This window comes from Symphalangus syndactylus, chromosome 23 (assembly GCF_028878055.3).
Source record: "Symphalangus syndactylus isolate Jambi chromosome 23, NHGRI_mSymSyn1-v2.1_pri, whole genome shotgun sequence".
Taxonomy (NCBI): domain Eukaryota; kingdom Metazoa; phylum Chordata; class Mammalia; order Primates; family Hylobatidae; genus Symphalangus; species Symphalangus syndactylus.
Window position 1 is genome coordinate 28,691,788 of NC_072445.2, and position 21,941 is coordinate 28,713,728.

General features: G+C 34.0%; 1 protein-coding gene across 1 annotated transcript in view; it reads right to left on the reverse strand.

The window, feature by feature from the left end:
* The window catches only part of HMGCLL1 (3-hydroxy-3-methylglutaryl-CoA lyase like 1), a 145,215-nt gene that overhangs the window by 69,340 nt on the left and 53,934 nt on the right, over window positions 1-21,941 (reverse strand). The window contains 2 exon segments of the mRNA XM_063632830.1: window positions 13,708-13,856; window positions 16,394-16,489. Coding sequence (XP_063488900.1) covers window positions 13,708-13,856; window positions 16,394-16,489 — 245 coding nt within the window.

The window sequence follows — 21,941 nt, forward strand, 5'->3', positions numbered from 1 at the left end:
TCTCTCATGGGTTTACCTAAATCATTCCAAACAGAAGAGTGTCTAGTGTGTTTAGAAGGCTCAGAATAAAGATATTCTATAAGCTTCTTTTGTAATTCGTTCTAACATTAAAAAGTCAAGCATTTCCTGCAAAGACAAACATCCATTTCAATCTTAAATAATTAAGTTTTAGGAAAAGCCTGCTTTAGCTATTTCCAGCTGAACATCAATCCCATTTTATTAAACTTACTTCAGAGACATTTACAATTCTTGTATTGAAATAATGCATATTGAGTATGATATTTAGGAATGAATGAAGCAAGCTGCATAAAAGGGAGAGGGATGGGGGGAAATGAGGCTGGAGATCGAATATGGGGGTCACAATACGAAAGGGTTTAGAAAGCAAAGCCTTTGAACGCCATTCCAAGTTGTCTGGACTTTGAGATCACTCAAAATTGTTTCGAGGCACTGAGAATTATTACGTAAGGTAGTGGCAAGATCAGATTTGTTTCCCAGAAATATAACTCTGTGGGGGCAGTGGAAGCAGATGCCAGAGAAAAGGTAGAGGCAAAAACACAAGAAATATCCTATTTCCTTAATTCTAATATGCTATTGATCGGAAGATGCACTATGAAATAAATTCCTAACAGTCTTTGGAGTAGAAAAATAAAATACATATTCAATGACTCAGTACATAGCTATTGATTCTAAGATGTAACGAAATTAGGTTACAGAAATTATAGAAGTGTTAAAATGTCAATTAAAATATGTTTTAGTATTAAGTAGTTGTATAAGCCATTCAAGCGGTTATGAGGGATAGGAAAGGATAAAAGAGGATAAAATTCAAGTAAAATTGAAAAGTTATGCCAGACAGGAAGCTCATCCCTCCGTTATTCCAATCACTATAATCTAAGTTGATGCTTTAGATAATCTGTAAATTTAATCAAGATGTGTGAAAATAAAATGTTCTTAAATGAACATAACACTGGAGAAGGTGGCTAAGGATGGAAAAGGAGAAAAAGTTTTAATACAAATGTAATGATTACAATAACGTGCTAATATATAAATACATTGATTTTTGAACCCAAAACATCTAGATGTGAGCAAATAGAAAATCTAAGGTATTTATTTACATGTTCTTCTTCTAAATGTGAAAAACAAACATAAAACAAATGCAGAACAAAACAAAGCTCTCCTGCATTTTCAAATTATTATTTGGCCACAGCTACCACTTTACTGACAGAACCTTAACTCTTTATGTGGACATTTTTATTTATTCACACTTTCCCTCCAGGACATTTCCATGCCTGTATTTCTGAGATCTTCACACTCTGTCTCATTTCATGTTCATATGCTCTTCCTTACCTTGTGAGGGAACACTGCTTTGAGCTAGTCATGAATGTGGCTACTTTCTCCAAGGCTAATGTGATGGTTCTCAACTATGTTCCCTTAACTGTATACTTTAACATTCTAAAGCAGAGGTTGGTACACTAAGGCCCAGAGACCAAATCCTGACTATTGCTCTTTTAATAATAAAATTGTATTAGAATACAGCCATGCCCATCTGTTTGCATACTTATCTATGGCTGCTTTTACACTGCAGCAGAGTTGAGCCATTGCAACAGAAATCATCTCACCCACAACACCTAAAATGTTATTGTCTGGAACTTTACAGAAAAAGCTTGCCAACCCTTTCTAAAGAAGTCAAGCTACTTTTCCTGAGTGAGAAAAGGCCTCTACCATCATGAATATGAACTGAATTCTCGTCTTTGACAAGTGGCCAAAGCCAGCTTCTGGACTTCTGCTCTTCTCTAACAATCTATTACAGTGGTTCTCAACCTTGGCTGCACAGAATCACCTTGGTGCTTTAAAAAAGATAAACACTGATGCTTAGGATATGTTCCAAAACAATTAAACCAGAAACCTCGGGAATGAAATCCAACCACCAATGTATTATTTTACATAATTTTTAAAGTTCTATTATACTGCCAACATTGAAAATCACTCAACAATACTGCATCACCTGGATTGCTCTACTGATTCCCTTGTGTAAAAAGTTGTATTACATGGACCTGACCATATCTAACTAATCTCAGGAATTTCCTCACAACTATGCCTTAATATTTTCGTTCAGCTTTGATTGCCTGGTGGTTAAGTTTTACCCAGACCCGTTCCAAATAATTTCTACTTTTCTGAAGCCGCAAACTCCAATTGCTCCATTTATTTTTTCATCTTATCCCTTATTTCTGGTTCAATGTTTTTGACTTAAGTGAATACTTAGTAGTTCTTTCAGCAAGAGTGTGGTAGATGTTGCAGACTGTTTTGTCAGCAAGTGGTTTTATTTCATCTTCATTCTTGAGCAATAGTTTGACTAGGTATAAAATTCTATGTTGACAGTTATCTTGGCACATTGAATATGTTATTTTACTGTCTCTGGTCTCAGTTATTGCTGATAGGAATTTTACTGTCAAGCTAATTCTTTTAGGGTAGTCTATTTTTTTCTCTACTGTTCTGTTTCTACCTTATCTGCATTTTACTATTAGCTATCTCAGCATCTGCTATACTTCTTCAATATTAACATTAGTACTTTTCCTAATTTCTAGAAAATTCTCAAGGTACTACCTTTTCAAACATATTTCTCATATCTATTTTCTCTGTTTACTCCATATGGAAATTCTATTAGGCATTTTCTACTAACCTTACTTTTATAATTTCTATTAATTTATTTTTCTGGGCTTCATTCTTACAGTTTTCTCAAATCTTAATTGCAGGCTAAGCTGCACATAATCTGCTGTTCCCTTTGGCTACATGTAATCTGCTGTTCAATTAATTCATTCACTTTTGTATTTTAATAAATATATTCCCATTTATAGATAATGTTTCATTTTGTCAAATACTAATTTTGTTTTCTGTAAAGATCTGTTTTTTTGCTTACATTGTTAATTTTTTAAAGATTCATTTCAAATACATGATTTTGCTATTTATTATACTTGATTAGACTGCTAAATTGTTTCAAGTTTATCCATCTTCTGAATTTTATTTTTCTCATCCACAAAGATGTTACATCTTTTTTTATTATTATACTTTAAGTCTTATGTGCTTCCTTTGCCTCTATAAACATTTCATGTGGTTAATTTATAATCTTTTTCAGATTGTTCTGTTACTTTCTGTTCTGCTAAAGTTTTTTTCTGTTGTCTCCTGTGCTTGTTTTCCTTAAGTTAGCTTGTTTTCTCATGTGCTTTATAGTTTTTATTGTGAGTGACTTTTCATGGTAATTTTAGTTTCTGTAGGAATTCTATGAGCATCTTGAATTATTTAAATGATCCTATCAAAAGAATCTGATTGCTTTCTGCCCTTACCCTGTGGAATTTATCAATTCTTGAACAAATTTCTACCTTAATTTCTCAATTTGGGTTTCCACAACACTCATGTGTCACAAATCCACAACCCATAAAAATAGCTGGCATGGATCTCAATGACTTTGCATTGGCAAAGAGGTGATGCCAGACTCCAAGACATAGTTCCAAATTCATACCTTAGCAGAACATTGAATTTTTTCCCATGTAGATATTAAAATCCCATTACTATACTTCTAGGTACTCTTTCTGGGATAGATACCCCCATATGCTTCTGTGGTATCAACCTACATGATTGCCACATTTTCATTGATGAAACCTGAGATTTTTTTTTCTCAGCTAGGTGATATGTTTTAAAAGTTATAAAATTTCTGTGTGTGTAATGAGAATGGAAAAGGGGGTCTATGGGTTAGCTAAGTCCTCCATAGTCCGTCTCGCTCACCATTATGCCCATAACCCCAGGATCAACCCCAAAGTGCCTTATGTATATTACAAGCTTGATGCATTCACATAGCATATTTAGTTAAACATGTCTGAAGCGGTCATCGTCCCTATTTCTTTCACATAAACCTGTTTCCCCTGCATTTGCCATTTAAAAAAATTACATAGTTATTCTCAGGGTCAGTCCTGCTAAGTCACTTGATGGACACCTTTGTGAACTTATTCAATAACCAAAGGTTAGCTGATTCTTCCCCTTTAGCCTCTGTGGCATTTAGCCTCTGCCAGCAGCAGCTTGAGTGTACAGAACCATTCCCAAGAACCCTCTCCTAAGTGCTCTCCTTGTTTCTAGTCCCATGGCTCTCCATTTTACTTCAATTTCTAATGTCAAAATTATATTCTTAGAGCATGGATCTGATTACTTAGTTTTCCACTTTGAAAATCTTTAATGGCTTGCTATTTTCTACTGAATAAGCTGGTGTTCAAGTTTAGCAATCTGTGAAACTCCAATCTAACCTTCTACCTTTCTTTTACTATACATCTACAAAAAACTTTATTTCAATAAAAGTAAACTTCTTTCTATTACCCAAACATTTCCTGAGATTTCTCTTCACTATGTCTTTGCTCTTTGTAGATTCCCTGCCCTGCCTGAAAAAGCCATTATTTTGATTATGTTTCCATATATTCATATATTTTTAATGACTTCATTGTACTGGTACCTTCTTTATGAAGTTTCTCTAAATCACCCCAGAGATTAGAATTACTTTAAACTTCAATAGTATGCATCTTTATCTCTCTTAATATACTTGCTGGTTTTGGCAGTACAATCATTATTTTCGTACATATTTTATTTTCCCAGTCTGGTAAAAACTCTTTGAAGTTATGCTGAATTTTCATTTTCATAGTTTACATGGTATCACAAGACAGCACATTGTTTAAAATAAATATAGTCGTCCCTCAGTGTTTGTGGGGAATTCTCCCTATATACTTTAAATCATCTCTAGATTACTTATATTACCTAATATAATGTAAATACTATGTAAGTAGTTGCTATATTGTATTTTTGTTTTTCTTTATTTTTAAAAATATTTTTGATTCATAGTTGGTTGAATCCCTACATGTATAACCCGTGGATATTGAGGGCCTACTGTATTCAATTCCTATTTCTTGTATGAATTAATACACAAATACGTTAGTTAAAATGTCATTTTTACCTTCTGAATACTTGTCTGAGACATTCCTAATTTTTATAGTAAACAAATATGTAAGGGTTATTTACGTTCTAAATCCTGTAGCCAGAAATAATAGCACACATTTGAGAGATCAGAACTTGAAATCCATTTTTAAACATTATTCAGATGACATAGTTCTGAATATGTCATCAACCATATTGAAATGAATCTTGCTAAAATTAACAAAAAACACAGCATTACAATAAATCCTGTGGAAATGAATATGAATTGTTTTATTTGTATTTGTGCTTGTTGAGGTCATTTTTAATAGTCTGTAAAAACATGATATAAAACAAGACGTGAAATGTTTCAGTCTTTAATAACCTTACCTAGAAGAATTAAATCATGAAAAAGAATCTACAGTTAGACCTTATCCCAGCCTACCTTCTCACAATTATCCCATGTTCCTCCAATCATCCTGGCAAAAATTGAAACAAAAAGTATAAGTAGAAGCCATGTATAAATGTCACAAACATTTGGAGTGGAGTCAACTATTGCTTATCCTCAGAAGAGAACAATGCCAGGAGTGATGAAATTACATGTAATCTCAAATAAAGGGAATTAAGATATATAAACATAGGAGCTACTTTGCTACATTCATGTGGAATATACCGTTCTGTAAGCAACACAAAATAACATGCCATTATTATTAAGTGAATGAACAGTATATTTTGAGAGCCTGTAATGCATTTATCATTGTGGATAACATAAAAATTAAAGACTGTTTCATGGCATCAAGGAGTAATTCTGCTAAGATTCAATTTTTGCTCTAGAATACTTGACTGATTTTATTTCTCCTAAGCCTACTATTAGAATACCATGTATTAAAAATATCTTCTGTATAAACTGTGATCTCTCTATAAATATATGCAAAGTTTAGAAAAAAAATTTCATGTGATATCTTACTTTACATATAGTTTTGTTCCTAAAGCTGTATATGCCTGTGAGGTTAATTTATCTGCTTAGTTCCTGATGAAACTAAAAAGTAAATTTGTATTCAAGTTAGAATATTTTAGGGTTTTCTTTGAAAGAAAATGGCATAACCTCCTTCAGCAATTCATCCTTGGAAAAGTTGCCGCATAAAATATTTAATCATATGTGGGGCTAGACATTTGCTTAAAATTTTGTAATCTCCACAATAAATCCATTTTACCAATGGAAAACCTGAGCCTCAAGTAAATTAAATAGGTTGCAGAATACAAATAGAGTAAACTGCTGAACTAGGCTTTAAAACCAAACTGTCTGTCCAACTTGAAGGCTGGGTCTTTCTACTACATCAATTGAGCTGTTTACAATGAGAAAGCTTCCTGTGTCAAGCTCAGATTCCCACACTAACTACAAGCTCAGACCGAGGAAGCCAGACATAGAGACTGGTTCAGACTGACTTTTAAATTATCTTTACCTTGATCTTATTTTCTGCCATAGCTTGTGAAACTTTCTATACCTTTTTGCTCTATTTGTCTTTCCACTCTAATTGATAAACTACCTCATTTGATCCTTTGTGTTTTTGCCTCTTAAAATGATGAATCCTTGGAGTAATTTTTAATAAATGGCCTCAGCCCCACCCAGAGCCATGTGGAAAAGTGTTAAGAGTCCCATACTGGTAGAGTAGGCTTCCCTTATCTAAGGTTTTACGTTCTGGAGTCTCAGTTACGTGCAGTCAACCATGGTCTGAAAATATGAAATGGAAAATTCCAGAATAAACAATTCATAAGCTTAAAATTGTGGGCCACTCTGAATAACATGATGAAATCTCATACCGTGCTGTTTGAGATGTGACTCTTCCCTTTGACCAGCATATCCATGCTGTAGATGCACCCATCCCATTAGTCACTTAATGGTTCTCTCAGTTATGAGATCAACTGCATCTCAGTGCTTGTGTTTAAGTAACACTTATTTAACTTAATGATGGACCCAAAGCCCAAAAGTAGTGAGGTTGGCAACTTGGATACACCAAAAAGAATCTGCAAAGTGCCTCCTTTAAGTAAAATGGGGAGAGTTTTCAACTTAAAAAGAAAAAAAATATTGTATGCTGAAGTTGCTAACATCTATAGTAAGAATATAAAACTCCTATCAATAGAATTGTGAAGAAGGAAAAAATAAATTCATGCTGGTTTTGTTGTCGTACCTCAAACTACAAAAATCACAGCCACAGTATGTGATAAGCTCTTAGTTAAGATGGGAAAGACATTAAATTTGTGTGTGGAAGACATGAACAGAAAACATGTTCTGACTGAGGACCGTGTGTTGTACCAGAAAGCATTGAACCTGTAAGACTTCAGCAAGGGATCTCCTGAAACTGGTGACCCCAAGCCATTACTGCAGGTAAAGGACATTTCACAGATTCAGGAATAGGTTTGGACTCAAACATACAAACATTACTGGAGAGGCTACATCTGTGGATTAAACTTTATTATACATATGTATGTAAAGGATAAAAACAGTATACATAGGGTTTGGTATAATACTCTCCACAGTTTCAGGCATCCACTGGGGGGCTTGGAATACATCTCCTGCAGACAAGGGGGACTACTCTAAGTGTCCTTTGGGACAATTCTAAATGGGACCTGCATGGCAGACTCCCTGTTCCCCCAGCCCTCAAACTAAACCCAACTCAATATCTGAATATTTTCCCAATGATCTGGGCCAGACACTTCAGGTAATACTTCAGGTTCCATTTTATGATGACTTATATTGTTTGTTCTTTAGAAGAAATTTGTAAAATAGTCTCTCTTTTTAAATAGCATGATTATGTACAAAATATTATTTTATTCACCAAATTAAACCAATGTAGTTCCAGAGACTTTTCTCAGAGTTCTGTTTGTCCTGGCTTTTGTCTCTGTCTCTAGCCAAGCTCTCAAATTTTTAATGATCCACCCAAATCTCTGAGACCTGAAACTTACATCACTGTGCAATTTGTTCTCTTATGTTCAATATGAAAGACACTTCGTTTCATAGCTCCCACATTATATTTTATTTCATAAACTTCAATAGCATGTCTGCTTTTGAAAACAATAAAAAAAGCATCAATGTTAAATTCAGCTACTAGAAACCCAACTAATCTTGCCTTTTTGATATAGTGCTAAAACTTTAATCGCCACTTTTTTTTTTTGGCCTACCCACTCAAAATATTTAGCTTCCAGTTGATTGATGAATGTAGAAGTGAGAATTTCAGAGCACTGGCCACATGAAATGATGGGTGAAAAAGGGATTCCAAAGATCAGTAAATCTGAGAAACTCAGTCCAACACAACAGCCATCTTCCAGCCCTAGTTTAAAGAAGTCCTATATTTGGAGGGCCTGGTTAACAAGGATAACCATGTTTAATCCAGGTGTCCACAAATTTTTGAACCATGAATTCTCCCCTTACCTCTACCTCCACTACTGTTTTAATTTTAATGTAACCCTACTCAACATGTTGAGTAATGCTTTGAGAGAATCTGGTTAGATGTTTCCAAGGTAAAGCTCTGAGACTGACTCATTTCAATCCCTAACTACATTTTTAAAATAAATTTTTTATTCAATTTTGAATTAATTGAAGAATGCCTAGGATTAAGTATGTTTTCTACTGAATTATATTGACAAAGTTAAATAGGATTAAAAATAAATTCATCGAATGCTTAGTATTTCCAAACTTTATTCAGAGTACTTCTTCCAGGTATTCTGTGTTCTAATTTCATATGAATAGTGTTTCTAAATAAAAGTAAATTTGTAAACGCTTTTAAGGAATTCATAGTAAAGTTAATCTCGTGATAAAAACTTCTAAATGTTCATTTTTCTATTTCATATGTTGCACAACTCTCTTTTCATACTTATTAAATTCACTTTGTTATATACTTGTTTCACATTGACATATATAATAAAAGAAAAAGCATGTTAAAAATAATTTTAAATTATTGTAAATGAATGTATGGACTATAAACATATACCATTCAACCACAATCCATGTGAATTAATTTCACACCTTAGGGACACCATTAACTTTCTTGAAATTACTTGTGTAAATTAAAATTCTACTTCTTGTCCAGGTATGGCAAGGTACAATCTAGCAAAAGAATATTTAATAACGAAAAAGTATTAATGCTAATTTGATGAGAAATGATTAAACATATTCTTACCTCAAAATGTCTAAATGAAGGCTATTTAGACACAACTGCACAAACCCAGCTTACAAATATTAACTGCTGCTGGGTATGTGTTATTCTGGCACACAGCAGTGCCTGAAGAATATATAAAGCTTAAAAAGTATAAACCCTTAAACCATATGTATGAAAGAAAATAGCTTTAACAGATGCCTTATTTTTAGAGTTTTATGTACCATATTTTGGTGATACATAGTGATGATTGAATCGTTCTTCCAGACCTAGGCCTCGGTTGAACCATAGAATTTGGAAAGGAACTTCTGTGGGCAGCTTCTTGCTGCCCACTTACAAGAATATGATGCTAGAAATGCAAGTGTTCCATAGAGATAGCTCATCCAATGGAAGGGATTTGATGCTTTGTCATAAGAAACGCTAGCTACTAGTCACAGTGTACTTAAAAATGGAGCCCTAAATAAGGAGACTCATTATCTCACTCAACAAGACTGCTATTTTCTTCAGGGTCAGGATCTGAGTCCATACTGAGATTCTACATTAGACAAGGAGAACAGGAAAGACAAACTCAATGCAACGTGACCTAGATGGTTTGGCTAACTCAGCAAGTAGGTTGCAAGTTTATGAATAAATATGTTTAGTTATAAATTATCTCTCAAAGGGAAAAAACCAGTGTTTTAAAGGAGAATACTGTGCCCTGATTTCATGGCACTTGGGAAGATTGCCATTTTAAAGGATGAGAATTATATAGAGCTGAATAGGTTAAAAAAATATAACTAAACACAGGAAGAATTTCCTAACATTGAGGATCTTTTATCAAAGGAATTCTTCACGATTGTATGTAATGCAATCCCTTTTGGAAGCATTTAAGACCAAATTAAGTTTTCCCTGCTTTTGCATAAGAAGAAAGTCAACAGTGAGAAAAATAGTAGATGAAGAGATGGACAAAATGAACACCCTAGATTCATTACAGTTCTAGGAAAATCTGACTCCTTACCTCCTCCTAAAAACTAAGCACATTTTATTTAAAAAATTATGACTAAAGTATGACATTATCGCACCTGACAATTGTCTTTGTTTTTCTGTATCTGAAAGTAATCTATGTTTGTCTGTATTAGTTGAAAAAAATTCAACCAGTTACAATTCACAGATAAATATTTTAAAATTTTATAATTTTTAAAACAATGAATCAATAATTTTGTGTGGCTCCTAGGAAAAATGTTAAATATACTCTTCTTTGAACTTTCAGTATAAACTTGCAGAAGGCTAATCAAGAATCAAATGATTCTAGGCCATTTTATAGGAGAAATATAAGATGTAATTATGTAAAGAAACTTTCTTGGTTTATGCTTTAATATACAAACCTGCTGACTTTGTAATTTTATAATTTCTATTTATAATCATTTTAACCATGAAATTAATAATCACAACTTACTAAGAATTTCCTTTTTAAATTAATACTCCCACAAAGAGTGAACATGTGATTAATGTCATTTCAATAAAGAGAAGCTGATAATCACTTTAGACAAAATAATAAATTCTGCATGTCTTATATATTAAAGCACTATTTCATATCTTGAAGAATTTCAATTTTAAAAGGATCCTGGCAAGCCAATAGATATTTCTTTCAATAAATACCACTGATAAAAGGAAAATAATCACATTTGTCATAGGCTTTTATTTTTCTTTGCCCTCTTAACCTTTTACAATTCAGACAGTTAATAGAAAAATTATCTAGATTTAAAAAAAGTCACATGAACTGCACATTAAAAAATAAAATCCAAACTGCAGATATTTCATTTTGCATTCGCATATAATGTATATGCACCAGTAGTTAGCTGACTCTGCATTTTATGTCACTGATTTGGCATGGTATCTTTTCACAGTGTGTCCCAGATGTTATGTACAGTTCTGAGCACGTGTTAAAAGTGTGTACACATGCATGTGTTGTGTGTGTGTTTCAGTGTGTGCATGGGGGGGAATTTAACAATAGCCTTCATAACTGTAATAAAAGCTACTATTTGGACTATACGCATGTTAACTATTTTATACAAATGTAAGTAGTTTTAGTGTGCTTTTATAAAACGGGTACTGCTTTATGGCCTTTAAAGCTGACAACTGACAACATAAATTTTCTGGATGATTATCAAGTATATGTTGATGCAGCTGTTGCCATGCAAGACATGCTGAAGCATCTACTGCAGTTTCAACTAGCTGAGCATGGCTCCTTTCCTTAAATAGGTACTAATGGCTTATGACTTAGAATGGTGAATACCTAAAATCAGATTGCCAGTAAAAATAAAATCTTATTTAAATTTTGTATAAATTGTGGGGAGGAATAAGATATTTTCAACTACACAAATAGCTACTGAACTCTAATACTGAAAGACATATTTCTGAAAATGAGAGTGTTTCAGAAAATTCAGGAGTTGTACTCCAAAGGAACAAAATCCACAATGGAAAACACACATTTGTCTATAATTCTACAGTAAAGTCCCCACTGTACTCTAGTCATTTTGCTTTACTGTGGGTCACTTCTTGTTCATCAAAGCCTGGAAAACTTAAGCAAAAGCACGATTAGAAGTTTTCATTTTTCTGATGAGCCAGTATTATTTGTCAAACAACGAGTATTAAGAGGGTTTAAGATTTTTATTAGCCCAGTTATATTAACTATTCCATTTTACAAGAGAAAGCTAAGATAATAAAAGGTTACTTCCTACAACTTATATTTGCATCCATCTTTCGACACTAAAAAAACCCTTCCTATTTGAAGAGCAAGCTACATAAGCACTTTACTTCTTATATTCACATGCTTTTTAACTTTCCAATGAGAATTACTTTATTCTAAAGCTTATACCCCACACTTTAAACACATATTGAAATAGAATAGGGTCTTCATCTTTCTCTTTATTTTAAAGAAAATTGAGACAACTTATTTATATTCAAATTAAGAAACCGATAGTATATCTCTCCTTTTTGATTGTGGTTTTGTAACTTTTGCCTGAAAAATAAATATCCTTTATTTTATGTCTTTGGAAATACATTGTCTTGGATTTTAAATTTTTCTCATATAGTCCTTACATGATATGTATCTATCTTAATTACAAAAGTAATTTCGAATTTTAGAAACTCATGCAGACTTACTATGGAGGACAAGAAAAATATAAATAGAAAACAAACCAACAAAATATTTTACTAGGTATAGTCTAACTCTAATTGTTCCCCCAAAACACCTTGATTGAAATTCCAATCATTTCACTAATACTCTCAGTCAAAATTGACTCACTTGCATTTCTCATTAACTGTTGAATCTTGCCCGCTACCATGAACTTTGCTCACCTCAACTAAGGGAAGTACAGCCTGCACCAAAATCCATCCCCAGCTTTCAACCTTCTATTACCAATCGCTATGCACTTTAACTTGTTAAGATGTGTGTTCATCATATCTCCATATTTATAAAATTAATAGAAAAAATAGCCAATATCTTAGAAACAAATTCTTCCTTAAGTAACAAACATACACAAAAATGCATTGTAGGTTTCACAGCACATAGGCCTGGTTATAATACTTGAAGCAACTATTGGTCCTGGAAGCAGGCAAGCACCAAGGCAGATTTTTGTCTCTCCTCCCTTCCCCAGTATCTCTCATCACCGCTAGGAGCCTCCTTTTTCCATTTCTGCTTTCTACTGCTCTGTCCTGTCACTGATTTGCATGTGGCTCCATCCTAGGAACCCCAAAATAGTGAACTCAGTGACAAAATCACATAATATTTCAATACAGGTAACCATGTTTGGTATTCCATTTCTAAACTCCTAAGAGAGAAAATTAGGTTTGTGGATCTTGGGTCAGTTTTTATTTGCCATGTCCTGTAATCAACATCTCTTAGAATGAAGAGCTGGTAAGTTTCTACAAGAAAAAGGCAAGGCGAGGAGAAAAGGATTGATATCTCTGATACCCCTAAATTTACAGAAATCATATACAATAGAAAATAGTAAAGAACTGAAAGTTTATATTTATCTTCTATAAGCAATTTATCAAGTATTTTTAAACAGTGTTCTGCAAGATACTATGGAGGTGCTTTGGGATCACCCAGAGGAAGTAGAAAAGTCAGCCATTGAGGGGGAGAAAGAATGGGTAAAATGATTTCCCAGAACAGCTCAATTTTATATCTGCTGTATTCTATTGAAGTTCTACATAAAATACTCTTTGAAGAAAAAGTCATGTTTTAAAAAAAATTTGAAAACCAAGTTAGGTGATTCTTTTCCAAAAGCTGTTGTGAGTTTATACCAACTTATCAGCACATGTAGGCTGAGATAAGAGGGCTGCATTTGGGTGATACAGTGTTAATAAAATAGTTAATAATGCCAGATTTGCATGCTAGTTCGTCTCATTTCAATTGCATTACACATTCCACAAGCTAGATACTCACTAATAATCATCAGTGATGTTAACGAGATGTAACTATATAGTGATTACCTTGATTAAACAAAATAGAAATACAATATTCTATGCATATTTTTATAAATGATATAAGAATCTCTAGATAATGTATGAGTAAGCTTTAACAATAAACATTAACAAAACAGAATTTGTGGGATTTCATAAGTACCCTCGTGCTGGAATATTCATGTGTCTTGCAGACTTAACAACCTCCTCAAACTTTCCCATACTTTCTTCAATGGAACAGTTAATATTCTTCTTGCTAAAGGACTCAGATGCAGCTCCAAAAACTGATATCTCAGTAGCTCCAGCAGCAACCTGAAAAATATAGAATTTAAAGCCAAAGCTAATAACTTCAAAAATGTGAATGATAGTGGTAGAAGAAAGATTAACTACTCTATGAAGGCATACATGTATTCTTTAATATTTGCCTTAGAATTTAAAATTGGATTCCTCTCATCTTGCCACACATACTCTTCTGAAATGTAAAAACATTTTGTAATAACAGAATAATCCACAGACGGCAATATTCATAAGTCTGTGAGACACAAAAACACAATGAGGATGTTCTATTTAATTATGCCTTTTATAAATTATGTATTATCTTCAGAAATACTGTAACCCTAATTACGGAAAATACTAGCACCCCAATAAAACCCTTATCCTCCATGAAAAAATATTTTCAAACCAATTATCAAATTGAAGATACTAAATACTTTGTTTTTCTTCTCTTCCTTCAATCCAACAGAAAAATATTTTTCCAATTCATCATTTAGATTTTGCCCCGTTTTTCTTTGATCTCCTAACCTAGCTTTTATTTTTTTTGTATCCTGACTTATACAGCCATACTCTTGTGTACCTAATGCTTTGATCTTTTTGCCAGTCTTTAAATCCAAAATACTAATCTAGTCAATTTCCTTTTTGCACTTTTTGTCAACTTTATTCCTTCCTCCAGTCTCTCCAGTGACTTGTTTTCAAATATCAAGCCTCTCAGTCTTTCAGCTGGATGTTTAAGACCTTCTGTTAACGTATTTCTAGCACTTTGCCTATGTTCTCCCCTCTTGCTAATCCCCCATTAACACATGGTGGGAGGTCAGGCGTGGTGGCTCACGTCCGTAATCCCAGCACTTTGGGAGGCCAAGGTAGGCAGATCACAAGGTCAAGAGATCAATACCATCCTGGCCAACATGGTGAAACCCCGTCTCTACTAAAAGAGGCGGGCGGATCATGAGGTCAGGAGATCGAGACCACGGTGAAACCCCGTCTCTACTAAAAAAATACAAGAAATTAGCCGGGCATGGTGGCGGGCGCCTGTAGTCCCAGCTACTCGGAGAGGCTGAGGCAGGAGAATGGCGTGAACCCGGGAGGTGGAGCTTGCAGTGAGCCGAGATCGCGCCACTGCACTCCAGCCTGGGTGACAGAGCGAGACTCCGTCTCAAAAAAAAAAAAAAAAAAAATTAGCTGGGTGTGGTGGCACACATCTGTAGTCCCAGCTACTTGGGAGGCTGAAGCAGGAGAATCACTTGAACCTGGGAGGAGGAGGTTGCAGTGAATCCAGATCACGCCACTGCACTCCAGCCTGGTGACAGAGCAAAGCTCCATCTCAAAAAAATAAATAAATAAATACATGGGGGGAGAAAAACTTAAAAGCTATCTTTTCATCTTTGCTCAAACATTTAAAAAATACTGGCTTCCATGCCTCTATCCAAAATACATTTTCAATTTCTAAAATAAAAACCCTATTAGTGAACACCTACTATTTGTCTGTACTGTTTTTAGTACTATGGATGTGCTTTTTGTGACCTACAAACAACTGTGTAAACTATGTTGTTATGCCAATTTTACAGATGAAACAGCTGTAGCGTAAAAAAGGTAAATCCTTAGCATGAGATCACACAGGGAGTAAAAGTTCTGGAGTCACGTTTTGAGCACCGAATTGCCTGACTGCGAAGTCAAAATTAGTTCCACTCCAGTGCTTGCCCCTCTAAGTTAACATGAGAGTGTCCTTTTGGTATCTTCTTCAGGGTAAGATACATTCTTTACTTTGTTAGGATTACTAGATGACACCAATATTTATAATTTTTTAAAACAATGCTATAAAAATTTTATCAAATCAAACCCAAGAGAAAAATAAATAGTTCTAACAAAATACACTATACGATTAATACCCCACAATCTCAACTTTACATAATGCAGTTTCACATAATGAATATTTTTCATTAACATTCATTAATACCAGAAATAGCTGCTGCAAAACCTACGCAATAAGCCCATATACGGATAACACCTTAAAATTGAAGAGGATCATCTCATATGTATAATTATTAAAGCTTTATTTAAATTATATAAATTTCTAAGTCACAGAGGATCAAAAGAAACAAACCAGAAGATAAATAGGGAAAGTAACTAGAGCCAGATAAAATGACAATTAGCTTTTCACCCAGAGGGAGAAAATAACAGACACAAAAAGCTGATCAACAAAGGTTGACAAAAATAATTACCAAATTCAACAATATTAATAACTATAAAAATTGCATTGAAAAATGCTTAAATAGTATTCTATATTACTTATTTAAGAAGAAGCACAAAATACACTTCTAAGAAATTTCACAAAAAAATGCAGAATTTTACTTTTGTGTTTTGATTTTTGAACGGTGAAGCTGGAAGAGCCAGGTATATAGACCACGTTAGTCCCCAACAATGCTGTGAGGACCTGGAGCTCTATGTCTTTATGTTAGTACGTTAGCATAGTATTTATATAACAGGTGAGTTACATATGACACAATTTTAACTTTGTAAATATCTTTAAACAATAAGAGGCATATCAATTTTAGGAATATTAGTAGCACACTTACAGCACGGTGAAAACCCTGAAGATTAGGAGTAAGGACAGGATAGCGAACTCCTGGATATTGATGAATGCCTTTCATTACTTCAGTGTGATCAGCCATCTTAAATACATAATAATTATATGTAAATGTGTAACTTCGAATATGTTACTGAGAATCATTTTAGTTTCAGGTAGGTTCTAGTTACATGGACAGTTAGAGTCTTTAAATTAATATCTGAAATAAAAAAATTATGCCAGTGAATGTAAAGGAAAGTAGTTCTGAGTCTCACAGATGTATAATAAGTAGAAATGAGTTTAACTGTTTTACAGAATGGGATCTGGTAAAATGAGTTATTACAGATAGGAATTTGGAACTTTTACTATTTTCACTTGACCAATCTTTATTCCCTTCCTTTCATTTCATGGTCCAAGGCTGAAATACTCCTGAGATTGGGGAGAGTTGGAAAGGCAATATGCTATTCATTTACCACACACATGAAAATTTTATGTCCAAATAATTTTCAGTGTATGAAATTTTACAATGCTTAGTAAAATGTAAATTACACATATTCTTTAGAACAGCTTAACAAGGCTGAGATCCCAGAATGTTATTTGGTGAGCATTGGTGTTTTAGTTAGTAATAGTTATAAAGCTTTATGTAGCACTATCATAGTATTAGCACGTTTTCATATGTGAACAAATTAATACAGTAGAGTTCTCACCTGAAAAATTTAACCTACCCTGTCGACACTTTGTTTTCTGTATCTCTAAAAACTCAACTTTGAATTAAAATATCAAATTTACCAGTTTGCCACAAAGTCTAAGAATTAGCTTCTTAAAACAATAACTATTAATCAGATCCCATAATCATCACACAGAGAAATTACCATTGACATAACCATGAACCTTACATATTTAAAAATAATAAATTGTGGCATGAACAATAAATGTGAAGAATAATATATAAGCAGTGGAAAGTATACAAAATGAACATGCAAAAAGCTTTGAAAACATACCAAACCAAAATTGGAATCCTCAATACAGAAATGCAGAAAAGGGGCTATTGGGTTTTCTTTATATAATTTGGCTTGCTATCATCAGAATGCATTATTTTTAAATTTAAAAAATTAAAAGCAAATAAATCCAAACAAAAAATGCTTTTTAAAATACAGTTAAACACATTTGAAAAATATTATAATATTAAATATAACAATACATGTTACAATATTTACTCTTATTGATACATTCATCTTGTCAACTCTCAAATGCCAGCAGAGTTAAATTTAATGCTTTCAATTAGTATAATCTGGATTACTTAAATGAGTTTTCAAATACATATAAATTTGAAATTAAATACCTAAGATGTAAAGAAGTACCTTCCTTTGACTGCCATCGTGCCTTATTACATTTAAGCTTTCGTGTTTCATTCATAAACACATTTATTTGTGTTTACCAGGTGATCCTTTCTCACTTATTTCTATACTATTGTATCCACTATCCCCTACCTCACCCATTCCCGTCTTTTCCAAACAGTATCTACCACATTCATTTACAATGCACAAAAGTGATATCTCTCATTTCATTCTAAATCTATCTGACTTTAATCTAGCTGTTTATTGAGCCCCTACTATGTCCAAAGCTCTATGCTAGGTCCAGTGGAAAATAAAAATACAGACCTTACATTCCTGGGGGAATATGAGGTTATTGTGCTGAAGTGGTTAGTAGTATAGTTGGGGAGACAAAACAGATACACATGGAATGTTAACAATTCAAAGAAATATACTGGTTGTAAATGAGATCACAGATTATAAGAGTTCGGAATGAATAAAGGTTGGTATGGCCTATAAAAGTCTGGGAGGGTTTGAAAGGGCACATGCAATACAAACTGCAGTCCTTGACTGTGGCATTGTTCCAGCAAAAAATGGGCACACCAATATTTCTGGTCCTGTATGTTCTTCAAGGATCTCACCACTTTTCACAAAGAGGTAGACTTTATTTACTCTTTTCCTTGAAGCTGGGTAGGCTGTGATTCCTCCAACTATTAGAATGTAGTGGAAATCTACTACATGACTTCTGAAGCCAGGTTATAAAAAAGGATACAGCTTCCATATGGCTTTCTCTTTTGGGGAAAGCCACTGTGGGGAAATCAGCCAACATCCTGTAAGAAAGCTCAAATTAGCCTACACAGAGAGGCCACATAAGGGGACCCTCATGGAGAGCCCATGTGAAGAGGAACTGAGGCCCCTATCCAATAGTCAGTGTCACCCCCTAAATTTGTGATTGAAGTAGCCTCCAGATGACTTTTGCCTCCAGCATTTGAGTCATCCAGCTGAGGCCCTAGACACTGAAGACCAGAGACAACCTGTCCCCCATGTCCTGTTCAAATCCTGGCCCACAGAATTAGTGAGCATAGTAAATGTTTACTTACGCCACTAAGTTCTCAGGTAATTCATTTTACAGCTATTAAAGCTGCAACACTGAAAAACCAATAGGGTTGGAAAAGAAAGACAGACGGTTGCATAAGTGGTAACATATTATTTGGCTAGAGAAGATTATTAGTGAACAATTGGGGATAAGCTTATAAACGAAGAGGAAATCACACACTGTGATGTGTCTTTGAGTTAGGTTCACGTTAGTATAAAGATCCTGATTTATCCTGAAGGCAATAGAAAGCCACAGAGAATGGGCGTTGAGAAAGGAGAAGATTGGACTAAATGTAGTATTATAGAACAATTAATTTAGGGGAGGTGCAAAGGATAATCGAGATAGGAGAGGCCAACTCTCAGGTAATTGTGAGAATCCAGCTTGTGACAAGTTCTGTGGTAGAAAAAGATGGTACTGGGAATAAAACTAAAGAAAAATGAAGAGGACACAGTGGCTAATAACACAGAGGAGCACTTTACTCAAAACTGTAATTCTCACCATTTTATAGCCTTCCTTTGTAAATAGTTTGTACATATTTAAACACAGTTCTTGATTGCATATCCCTGAATTTAACTTTTGTGCTTGATGCTATTTAGAGTGTGAGCTCTCTCTGTCTCTGTCTCTGTTTTTCTAACATGCACACACAAATGTGCATGCACACACAAATTACAAAAAGAAAATAAGCAAATCGATTTCCGATAATAAGCAGAAAGAAAAGTAAAGCTTTAGGATATTATAATAAAATGTAAAACAACACTAAAGAATAATGTTAATCAATATTATTAATGCTTAAGCCTAAGTAAACATAGTATGTGTAAGTATTTATTAGAGGCATATGTATTCTCATGATAACAAAAGTTAATTAAGAGCATGTCCCTAACCAAATACAGATTTGGATAGAAACTGGCGGCATATCATAAAACAGAATAATGGGCAAATAAACAAATTTTAATCTACAATAAATATAGATAATCTTGGCCTATATTTAATTAATTCTGCACATAATTTAACAAAAATCTTGAGACAGTGGGAAGAAGCTTATATAATGAAGCAAACAATATTTTTTTTTTTTTTTTTTTTTTGAGACGGAGTCTCGCTCTGTCGCCCAGGCTGGAGTGCAGTGGCACACTCTCGGCTCACTGCAAGCTCCGCCTCCCGGGTTCACGCCATTCTCCTGCCTCAGCCTCTCCGAGTAGCTGGGACTGCGGGCGCCCGCCACCACGCCCGGCTAATTTTTTGTATTTTTAGTAGAGACGGGGTTTCACCGTGGTCTCGATCTCCTGACCTCGTGATCCGCCCGCCTCGGCTTCCCAAAGTGCTGGGATTACAAGCGTGAGCCACCGCGCCCGGCCAATAATTTTTTTTAAATAGATGTTTCAATCAATAGATCAAGAAAACCAAACACCACATGTTCTCACTCATAAGTGGGAGTTGAACAATGAGAACACATGGACACAGGGAGGGGAACATCACACATCGGGGCCTCTCAGGGGGTGGGGGACCGGGGGAGGGATAGCATTAGGAGAAATACCTAATGTAGATGACGGGTTGATGGGTGCAGCAAACCATGATGGCACATGTATACCTGTGTAACAAACTGCACATTCTGCACATGTACCCCAGATCTTACAGTATAATAATAAATAAATGAAAGAAAAAAAGGAAAATGAACAGAGATGATAATGAAGTTCCCAGATCACAAAAACTAAAAATTGATAATCACTGAAGGTATCTTAATAAAATTATGATAAATACAGAAAGTAGAATCCAAAAAAATCACTACTTTTACATTTTTAAAAATGGTCACAATATAATGAGGCCATTCAAGAAAATAATAGTATTCTGTCTTAATCTAGTCAGTAAAGGCAAGTAAGTAAAGAGTTTTGGGAAATCCTGATGGAATATCATTTTATTACAATGAATAAAAAAGGGCAAGTTCCAATTAAAGGTACAAAGTCCTTGCTTTATTTTTTTTTTCTCTTGGGGAGTTTATGTTATACTTCAATCTTAATGTTGTTTTAATGTCTAAAGTTTAACTATAATTTAAACAATGAAACTAACAATTCATTTACATTACTGTTTTGACATTTTTAAAAAGCCTTTCTACATCTGGTTTTATTTAACAAATTTTTTTTTCAGATTTTGCAGTGATTTTTTAAATTTAAGATGATAAAAATCCTCATGATTTGGTTAGTAACAAGTTTTGCCATCACCAGCACACAGTCTGGAAATGGCAATATCTGTATATCTCTAGCCAAAAAATAAAAAAATAAAAAAAATTTAAAAAAAATAGGCCTACCATGGTTAAGAATTGTTTTAAGCATGCAAATTTTGATATAGATCCAAATCATCACAATATTTGTGTAACACTTTGCAAGAGTTTTCAAGATATGCAAAGCATCACGAGAATTATAGCCTAACAACCTTATAGATTTTATTTGCTACTAACTCTATCATGACGTAATTAAACTGGGATAGTTCATACTATACACATTTAGACATCCTACGATGTTGTAATTACCTGAATACTATAATGTGTTCTAAATATTTAGGCTTTCAATATGTTCTCCAGACAATGGCAATGGCTAAAATACAGTTTAAGTGTTGTTAGTGTCCTCAGCTCACCCAAATTTCCTGAGATTAGTGGAATTTCAAGATAATGCATATGAGATAGTTTACTGAGAATGATGGTTGTGGGGTGGGGGGAGGGGGGAGGGACAGCATTAGGAGATACACCTAATGCTAAATGACGAGTTAATGGGTGCAGGAAATCAACATGGCACATGGATACATATGTAACAAACCTGCACATTGTGCACATGTACCCTAAAACCTAAAGTATAATAAAAATAAAAAAAATATATAAAAAAAAAGATAATGCATATGAGAATGCAGTGCTAAACAATGAAAGAGTTTCTCAAAAACTTCTGAAAGAGAATCATATTGGAAGTTTCAACTGTTTTTTTGTAAATAGGCTACAGCAGACCTAGCTTTATTCAGCTTTGCTTTATTGTATTTCACAGGTACTGTGTTTTTTACAAATTGAAGGCTTGTGGGAGCTCTGAGTTGATCAAGTTCTATTGGCATCATTTTTCCAACAGAATGTGCTCACTTTGTATCTCATTTTGGTAATTCTCACAATATTTAAA